This window comes from Anastrepha obliqua, chromosome 3 (assembly GCF_027943255.1).
Source record: "Anastrepha obliqua isolate idAnaObli1 chromosome 3, idAnaObli1_1.0, whole genome shotgun sequence".
NCBI lineage: Eukaryota > Metazoa > Arthropoda > Insecta > Diptera > Tephritidae > Anastrepha > Anastrepha obliqua.
This window is the reverse complement of record NC_072894.1, coordinates 63779544-63790377: the sequence shown is the minus strand read 5'-3', so window position 1 is coordinate 63790377 and position 10834 is coordinate 63779544. Positions and strand designations below refer to the sequence as shown.

General features: G+C 39.9%; 1 protein-coding gene across 1 annotated transcript; it reads left to right on the top strand.

Moving 5' to 3' along the window:
* The first annotated feature begins 2261 nt into the window (after positions 1-2261).
* Positions 2262-10256, top strand: LOC129242939 (cytadherence high molecular weight protein 1-like). The gene is made up of 4 exons (XM_054879890.1): positions 2262-2333; positions 6441-6740; positions 6809-8698; positions 8819-10256. Exons 1-4 carry the CDS (start codon positions 2262-2264, stop codon positions 9872-9874), a joined length of 3318 nt encoding a protein of 1105 aa, XP_054735865.1. The 3' UTR covers positions 9875-10256.
* The last annotated feature ends 578 nt before the right edge of the window (positions 10257-10834 follow it).

The window sequence follows — 10834 nt, the reverse complement described above, 5'->3', positions numbered from 1 at the left end:
TATTGCATTTTTACATGGTTTGTTATTAAGATACACTCGTGATGGTGGTAAACTTCTTCCTCAACGCTACGATCTGAAACCTCCCCAACTGGAGATTTCAATGTAAATTTTGCATCGGACACTTCCATGAAATTAATAGAATTTTTAAAACATCAACTGAATTTACAAATGTGTAATGACCGCTATATTTTAACAACAAAATCTCGCTTTATCGACACAATCTAGTCAAGAACCACAGTGCGGCTGGCCTTTAGATTCGCGTCTTCCTCGCGAGAGTTAATCAGGCCCTTAAATGGTTTTCAGTCGTCTAACTTGCCATGATGGTTTGGCAGCAGTACCTAAAAACACAGATCTTCCAAGAAAACAACATAACCTTTTAATATGAATCTTTCCCTATTAGAAAGCCGTATGTACTTACCATTCAAAGAAAAAGTTCGACTGCTGAGATTTGCAAAATATTGCAACCACTTCAGTAGTAATTGGACGAGTTACTTAAGTTTAGCAAAACGAATAGGAATACTAATGCCAGGAATACTAATTTCCTATGTGAATACACAGTACAGCGCCATCTGCGCTCTTAATTCAGAGGGACCTTTTCTTCTTATAACTTCCAAACTCAACCTGTGCATTTTATCGTATTCTAATCTATGCTTAAAGTACTTGTCTATCGACCATCCGTATAGAAATTGGTGTATAGGCGACATTTGTTACCACTACATCCTATTGCAAAGAACTAGGGTTTGGTTAGGAAAATGTTTGACATCCACTTCCTTATAAGTAATCAAAAGTTGTTATATGCATATTTCTAGCTTCAGACAAAGTGAGAAGGGAAATATTGCTGAGGTGGCACCTATGTTTTCTACTTTACTATAGCTTTGACTGGGGCCAGCAGCATGTGTAAGCCACCAGTAAGCGCCGTTATGCGTAAGCGTTTCACTATATGAGCGAAATAATGATTTATTAATAACAAAGTTTGACTTCCACTCATCTAAGAAATACGATAATCGGATTAAGTTAAGAAACTCATGGAATCTTGTCGATCCCTTGGCACCGTTTACCTCAGATGGCATGTGAAGAGGTGTAAATTCGATGTGGATTTGTTAGATGTTTATGCACCCCAGTGGACACACGACTCGCACCTATCTTCCTACAAGCGAACTACTACAACATTACGCTCATTTGCGGTCACGTCTCGGTGGCAGAGAAGGATGAAGTAACCAAATCTCATTAGAGCACTTTTATGTCATTTCAGTTCTAGAGTGAACAAGAAAGGGATATTTGAACCACATTCGGAAAATTTCAACTGCACGACCAAGTTCCAACACAAAAATATTCACTAAGCGACGATTATACAAATTCCTCTTTTATGAAAATCGCCAAATGATAATATAAAGACCACTTGATTTTTTGAGCGCCATAACTCTCACTCTCTTAAACTTAAGCACTTACTTACATGCGAGCCCGAGAGGCCATTCAAAAGTGCAGGCGCAACGCAAAACGAAAATGCGCGCAAACGTGAACACCCACAACTTGGCGAAATAATTCAACGGAATAAATATTTCTTATGCTACTGTAGTGGTAACAGTCATTGTTGTTCTTGTTAACTACGGTGGCAATTGTAATAGTTTGTGTGCTCGCTGCCACACTGCCTCACTGTCAATGCCATTACCGTAGAGTTGCCGAGTTGATGGTTATGCCCACTTAAACGGTGTTGCGGCCAGGCATAATGTCAACTCAAGTGCCAGCATTTGCATTTGTGTATGTGCTACACATAGGTTTCTTCGAGTTAGTATTGGTGTCAGTGGTGGCTCTTCATTGAATTCTTAATAAATCAAAGTGAAGAATATAAATGGCGAGTAACGCACCCGAAACCGTCGCAGTTAGTAACTTTCAGCCAACGGTGCCTCACAGTGGAAACGAGCGCGAGCTTTGGTCTGAAGCACCTTTAATAGAAATTTTAAGCATCAAACAGACAAACAAATTAATTACATACATAGCCCAGCCAGCAATAATAGTATGAGTAGCGGAAATTCAGGCAGAACGAAATCACCATAAAGGATTAATGTGAATTTTCAAACAGCGCAACAAAACTTTTGGAGTATAACGAACTAGTTAAAACCAAAAAAATTAAACAAAAATTAGAGTAGTACGAAAAATTAAAAGTGTGAAAAGTGTCGACAACCAGTTTTCAAGGAAAAAATTCTAAAATTTTGTGGTAGTTATTTGGTGAGAAAAACGGTTGGCGCATGCGCGTGGGAATAATGTGGAAACTCGCATTGCTGTTAGTGTGCCTCAGTGGCTGCTGTTTGGCCGGACCACTTCATGGAGTCAAGGTGCGTTTAATCAAATTACATTTTTTGCGAAAATCGTAAAGCGTTTTAATCAATGAAACAATGGTTTGAGTGAATGTGGTAAGCAAGTATGTTAGTATGTAGAGAGGATAAAATGAAAGTCGAGATGATTAGGAGCAACACATAAGCAACATATTGAAAACAGCAAACACCTTATGTGCTTGTGCGCATGAAGGAAAAAGAATTAACATATGCTACTATAGGCATATACATATGCATGTATAAGTGCATGTTTGTTGCTTTCTGCTCATTTATATGCACTTCCGTTAGGTGCTGTGCCATTTGCTAGATGACAAACGGAAGTAATAATCAGAAGTACAAAATATATGGAGACGCAATACAGCCAAGAAACGCGAGTAGCCCTGCACACTCCAATCTCAGCACCGGCTACTGGTTGAATGAATGTAGGCCTGAGTTCATTGAAATTCCAGACGTCTCGATATTTCATTCGAAAAAAGTTACCACCAACATTACAAACAAACACACCATTGATTCTGCTTCTGTTTCCTTTGGAGCGTCAAGTGCAACACTCATTCTTAGTTGTGTGCTCTTTGTCCATTTTGTTTTTGGTTTTACTTTGCCCACTTAAATTACTTCTTTTACTTCGTTCGCCCGGACTCATTGGGCTACTAGATTTGGCCAACAGTAAACCAAACCAAAATCTTTAAGAATACAAAAAGAACAAATAAATATATGAAATAGAGTGCGTTGCAAAATGACTGCGCGAATTACACAAATGGTAACCCGATCCACTTTTGGGTTTCCTTTATGTGGCCTACGGCAGAGCACTCTTTAGCAAACATTTTAGGGCTGAAAATGGGCACTTGTTCTATAAATGGTTGAAAATTATGGATTGCAGAAAGAAAACAGTGTTAAAACAAAAACTGATTCTCGCTCGTGTTTAAGATTGTCGATTAGTCATATTTAAGATTGGGTGGGGCGCACATCGTATACAGCTAAATTTTTGCAATCTCACGAGAAGGCTAGATTAAATAAAAATTGTTGAAAACGGGCTTGCTGTGCGATGCTCAGAAAAAAAGACATGGAATATTTCTCTAGTCTTAGTCTTCTTATCTTAGTATATAATTCAACAAAGTTTTTGACGCAACTTATAAATTCTTGTTACATAGTTATTGAAATAGGAAGTCGTGAAAGGTTTATGCTCCTGATACACCTCCACTAATCTTAATCACACCGTTATATGAAGCTTTAAACCTGACTCTCACATGCACTGTAAACTTATGATGGAAGAAAATTCGTGATTAAAGTGGTTTAAAGGTCAGTTGAGCGGAATGTAATATACATCAGGACGGTTCGTTACTTTTCTCCCTTTTCCAGTTACTGAATCCCATTCTAGCGCATTAATCCGTCTTTATTTTATTCGAAACTAGCGGACCCGACAGACTTCGTTCTGTAAAATAGATTTTGAATGTGGCAGTTTACATTTCGACCTTAAGACGTTTTTTCTCTGCTGACCCTCACACACCGCCCTGTCATCGAGGTGACGGTTCTGTTCAGGAGAATTAAAGAAAAGGGTCAGCTCGGGTGACCTAAATATCTTCGCTTCCATGAACTTTGGCCCTTTTGGGGCCCACTAAAAACCCCGACAGGGATGTTAAGAAGGGAACTTAAGGTTCAAACCTGATTGAAAAATAATCTAAAGGGATAGTGGGAACCTAAAGGTGACAAATATTTATAAACTGGGTGCTTTAATGACAAAACATAGAGATAATTATTTATTTTTATTATTATCAACATAGGGTTAATAACCGATATAATAAAGAATAATGAAATAAAACGTACAAAAGTATTTTCAGTGAAAAAGAAGAGCGCTGTTTTAGGGGTTTCCCGGAAATTATTCGAATTTTTCTCGCCGTACAAACCATCCTTGGACTTCAAGGAACATTTAAAAAAAAAATTGTTGGGATTGGTCCATGCGTTGTTGAGTTATGCGCTTACCAACACATTTTGCGAATCATTTTTATATTATAGATATGCAGCACTAAAATTTGTTCAGTCGCTATTCTAGCAGTCATACTATCGATGCTCCAATAAAGATATCTAAGGGTAGATACGGAAAGGAAACGCTGTTTCGGCGTTGACGACCCACAGCGAAAGAGTGGTTAGATGATTTCACAGAGGAGTTTATATCATATTGGACACATGTTCCGTATGTCGAGGCCAACTCTCTGTCAGAACATTATATTATAACAGTCCTTGACGGAGAGTTTAAGCATCTCGATTCACAGTCGATTTATGGCAAACATAAAACAAAGCTATGTTATTACGCTAGAAACTTTATATGCTATCTTTAAAACCGGTCAATTTAAATTTTCCATTAGTTTTAATCAAAAAAGTTGCAATTGAACTACACTAATGTACTTTCGATATGGTTTTGGGCCATAAGCGATATATATGTATATATATACAATATATATATATGTATATATATATAAATATATATATATATATATATATATATATATGTATAATATAATTGACTCATACACCCTTTCTAGGAGGAGGAGCTCGTCCTCCTATTTGTGGTATGCGTTCTGATGTTGTTTACCAAATGGAGGGGCAGTTTCAAGCCGACTCCGAACGGCGGATATTTTTTTATGAGGAGCTTTTTATAATAGAAATACACTTGGAGGCTTACCAGTGTCTGCCAAGGGGCGACCGTTATTAGAAAAAACTTTTTCTTTATTTTGGTCTTTCACTGAGATTGGAACCTAAGTTCTCTCTGCATGGCATGGAACCATTTGGGGCTTAACTACTTGAAGATAAATTTACGTATATTAACTTCCTATTTTTTAAACTTCAAAGCTAGAAAGACCTTTAAGCTATAAATTTGGCCATCTTAATAAGAAACTTGTAATTCATAATATTTCAAATAAGTTCACAGATAAGTAACACCATCGGCAATGGTATTCATCTAAGTGCTGTTTCCCCATCATTTTCGATTCCTTAAAAACTGCAAGTATTTAGAATACAATCCTTTGTTTGTAATTTATTCATAATCACTCATTATTCTTATGTGAAGTTGGTCGGCATACCTACACTAACCTGCAATGATAAACCAGAAAAAATATGCCAGCGACAGTACATAATAAATCATGAGTGAATCCCATCGCCTACCAAATCATTTACAACCATCGCAGCTAGCCATTAAAGAGACTCATTAAAATGCAACAAATCACTGTAACTTTTATGCATATCGGAAAGCGCGCGATAAAAAGAAATTAATGATTAAAATGGAGACCAAAAAGTATTCAATACTATTAATAAAAAATGAAAAAATAAAAATAGAAATAAAAAAACAGCGATGTCGCAAGAAAACGCATTAGCTAAGCGATCAGTTAGTGAACGAAAGTTTTTCATCAGCGTACAGGTGCAACTGCCGTCCACGCAAAATGCGAAGCAAACAGCCCTGTGCGGTTGCGCACGCCCAGGCGCAACATCTACCAAATGTGTACACCCTACTTAGCGGCGAACGTACATTTCAAAACCATTCACTATTCACTAGCAAATGCATGAAATCCAAAGGTATATAGTTTCACTTCGCACCTAGCGTAGGAAAACTAGAACAGCAGGTGAAATTTCGCTTATCGCTTGTTTTGCCGCTGGCCCAAACCAATACCAAGTATTTCAACTGCAATTGCGCCATTTTGCAACCAAAATTGACGATTTGGTTAAAGCGTTGATTAATTTTCAAATTCCGTACATTTCAACCAACAACAAAGATATTGGCCATCGCACATCGATGGAGTATCATTACTCGAACACGCGCGATTGGCGCCCGTGGTCACGTCCGTCTTTATGCTCGTATTTGACTCCGCCATATCGCTCGTGGTAGCATTTATTGCCTACTTGTAATGCAATGCAACGGTTACATAAATTTCGCGCTCACGCATAATACTTAACGAAGTAATGAGGAGAAACTGATGGATCGATCTGGTCTAGTCTAAGTGTTTCACGACGAAAGGCAACTACGTTGAGTTCAGTTCAATTGGTGGTGACATTTTTTCCCCTTGAAATTTTGTTAAAGCAAACAATTTACATTGCAATTTATCTTATTTTATATTTTAGCGAAATGTGCCTATTGTGCTGCAGGAGGAAGAAGTTGAAGCGGAACGTCCGGCACCTGAGCCTCTTGCACCCGAGTACCCCGAAATGCCATCGACACTGACCTTGCCCAGCAATGCTACATCGATACGTACAGACATTACTGACAACTTTTCATGCGATGACAAAGTATATGGTTATTACGCGGACGTGGAGAATGACTGCCAGATATTCCACGTCTGTTTGCCGGTAACGTACGCGGATGGCAAAGAGAACACATTCCGTTGGAGTTTTATCTGCCCCGAGGAGACGGTGTTCAGTCAGGTAAGCCATTTTGCTATAACTTGGTTATTAATTTAGTTATTAACCACAAATTCATTTGCGTTTCGAAGGATTCATTTACCTGCATGCGTCGTGAGGATATGGCCATAACATGTGAAGATTCTGTTAATTATTACGAACTAAACCGAAATTTTGGCAATACCGAAGAGCAGAGTGCCAATTCCAATAACATGCCAGACACTGAAGAGCAAGCGGAAGCACAACAGCCCGAACCAGTTAAACCCACCCAGCAAGAAGTCCAACAAGCTGCTGCACCTCAAGAAGAGCCACAAACTGCTGCAGCTCCTGCTCAAGCAGCAAAGCCTATGAAAGTGAAGCCTGCGCAGGTGCAGAAACCTAACCGTAGAAAGCCACAACCAAAGCCGCAACAATACCAAGGAATTCATCCTACAAATAAACTGCCGTCAATTATGCCCCTTCGCAAGATGCCTAATGTTGGTCCGATTGCACCAGTTAATATACCAGCTGAAGTAGTATCCGTCCATGAAATTAAAGATGAGGTAAAATCAGTACCACCCCGGTATAAGAAGCGTCCCGCTGTGACGTATAGCACTGAGAAGGAAGTTGTAGAAGTGCCCGCACCGCCATTCAAGGTTGAGGTGGTGCACACCTTAAGCAATCCCGAATCGCTTAAGCGCAAACGCCCCACATTTGCACACAAAAATAATGTGGTAGTCAACAAAGTGCCTGAGGACGTGCCTGTCATCGAGTCCGTACCCGTAACTGTGTCGGTAGAACCTGTTGTTCCAGCTGTAAAATTGGAGTCTAACTCGGGCTCCGCTCCGCTGCCTGTGGCAATCAATGAACCTGTAGCGCAGACAGCCGAAGAACTACCAGTCATTGTGGAACCAGTTCAAGATCCAGTAGATGCAGAACCACAAGCTTCCGAAATTGAGGAGCATATCGTTGAACCAGAAAATACATTGAAGGCAATTGTTGAACCACAAATTGTAAACCGAGACGATACAAGTAATGCAAAAGATGATATCGCTGCACCAATTGAGGTAGCGGTACCAGTCATAGTGGAAGAGGCTGAAAATGTTGCGCCAATTCTGGATGAAACAGTTAAGAATGACGAACTCGCTGCTGAAGAAATTTCAAAAGTTGAAGAACCTGTAGCAGAAGAAGTAACAAAAATCGAGGAGCCAGTGGAGGCAGAGAAAGCGCACATTGTGGAGACACAAAAAGAAGAACAATCCGCCAAGCCAATTGAGGTAGTTGAAGAGGTTCCAGCCTTAAGCTCAGAACCTCTGGAAAGTGCACCAGAAGAGGAAAAGCTTCAAGAAATTATCAAGCCACAAATCAGTGTCGAGATGCCAGCACAAACCGAAGAGCAATCTTTGCTCGGGGAGCCTGCGGAAATTGTTGACCAACTAGGCTATGCATCGGAGCCTGTTGCTTTGGATGCCGCACCTGAGGTGATTGCTCCCATTGAAAATAATGATGAATTATTGCCTGCTTTACCATCACTAGAGGAGATGGAGGCACAAAAGCCCGTTGATGCCATCGAAACTATGCCGGCTACACAAGAAATGGAACAGCAAGACCCCATTGTGCAACAAGCATTCGAGGAAAAAGGTGATCATTTGCAGACGGTGGGTGGTTTCAAACCTGTAGATCCCGAGTTGGCCGCAGAAGCTGAAGCTCTTATCTCAGACTTCATCAACACACTTAAGAGTGATCATCCTAATATCAAACCTAGTCTGCCAGTACCGATAGAAGAAGAAGCACCCACAACTTCTGCCGAAAGCGAAGATGTCAAAGTTGAGACTGAGGAATTGCAACAGACTGATGAGAAAAATGAAGAATCACAATCTAATCACGAAGAAACACAAGTTGCTGTCGAAGCTGATACAAGTTCCCTGAAAACCATAGCTGCCGAGCAACCTGCAGCAGTTGAACCAGAAAATGAGCCAGTTGTGTCAGAAAATGAGCCAATTGTGACCGAAAATGAGCCAGCTGTGTCAGAAAATAAGCCAGTTGTGTCAGAAAATGAGCCAGTTGTGTCAGAAAATGAACCCATTGTGACTGAAAATGAGCCAATTGTGGCAGAAAATGAGCCAGTTGTAGAAAAAGAATCAAACATTTCGCCATTGCTTAAGTTCCCAATATCCAATAGTTTCCCTTCCGATATGTATCATATTCCAGTAACGGTTATTCAGACGCCATACGAAGAAGTACAAAATATTAAATCCGCTGAAATAACACCGGTCGAAGAACAAGCGCCAGCTCAAGAAGAAAAGCAAGAGGAAACGAAATTCCTTCCAGAAGAGACTGCGTTAGCTCAAAGTGAAATTACAGAGGAGCAAAAGGTGGAGGATCCCTCCACAGCGGAAGCCCAATCTGAACCTATTGCACAGGTTGCAGAAACGGAAGCTGTAGAAAACCAGCCGGAAGCTGCACATCCCGACCTTTCAGAGGCTGTGGAAAGTCAGCCTGAAATTGAGCAACCCGCAGCTCCTATGGCCTTCAGACCCATCAGTATCGATGACATTGTTGAACTTGTAAAGGAACGTTTAGATCAAATACCAGCCAATGAGAAAGGAGCACCCATGGAATTGGTTATGGAACCAGACAACGCTGACAAACCCGTGGAGTTGAAATTTAGTTTGCAAAAAGGGTCTGCGCCGCAAGAAGAATCAGCTGACCAAACACCTGCCGAGGATATCATTTTTCCCATTTATCATAGAGTGTCCGAGCCTGAGAGCAGCAATATCCAAGCGCAAGAAACCGTAGCTGTAGACGAGTCAAACGCCATAGTGACAGACCTTAAAACGTTACCGCTTCAAGCGGAAACCGTGCAGACCGCAGTCGCCCCAGTAGTTGAGTCCATCGACCAGGCTGTGCAGACAGATGACGAAGAACTTGGTGCGAATGTAGCCAAGACAGCAGCAAACACTGAGACTGAGACAAAATCCGCACCTGTGACTGATATCCGGGAACCTGACAGTTCAGCCACCGTTGAGATTGCGGAGTCCGATGTGCCAGCTAAAACTGAAACAAGCGAAGCTGAAGATAGTGCCAAATCAAATCGCGCGTTGAGATCGCGCAGTTTGACAAAAGCTAAGTTAGATCCACGCAAACGTCGCTTCCTCTTCAGATCGGATGCCAGTTAGAGCTTTAAAGCACTCCAATATATGCCCAATGAGCACGCCCTGCACGCCACAGGGTGCACATGCGCATTCGCATGCAACCCGCCCACGAAATTCCTACAACCTAGGTTGCTAATTTTTCACTACATACTCACTTTCACTTGCATTTACATGCGTACTACATTGTTTGGGACTGATCGCGCAAGCGTCAAACTTTGAATATGGGTTGAATATGGGTCAACTATTTTCGACTCCAACCAAGCAAAAATGTGTCTTCTAAAACTTTCTTTTCTTATTTAAGTTAAACTAATTTATGATTTTAGGTCTATGTTTTTTATATGAAAAACTATAAAAAATTAAAAAAATGCAAAATTTAAGAAAAGTGCGTGAAATTCACACAGTTTCGTTTGCCGAAGCCATATGAAAAAAATATGTATTTATTTTGTTGTTATTCGCTGTAATTTTTTTTTGTTCAATACTTTAAACGAAGATAAAGCAAAAGAGGAGTGTGATTTTTATATTATCTTAATACATAATATTTCAGATGCTCCTTAATTTAAGTTGAACAAAAACAACAATTGAATAAAATTTAAAAATAATAAAAAGAAAATATTTATAAAGATTTTTTAAATTATTATAACAGTTAATGTTACAGTATAGCGAAAAGTGTGTGGACTGATGATAAACATTGCTTGAAGTTCAGCAAAATACACGAGACATTTACGCAATCGAATAATTCTATTTACATACACATAATAGAATATATTTTTCTCGCCTATGTTTACATACGTTCGAGATTTTGAACAAACTGTTTAAATCTTGCGCTAGCAAGGAAATATGTTTATATTCTAGAAACTATCCAATTTTAGCCGGAAACCTCAACGACCACTGCCTGCTTGTTGGCAGCAGTCGTGCCTAAGAATGAGTGCTTTGATTGTATGGATTTGCATTCATCTTTTGGACGATTGTTGTTGATGATTACTA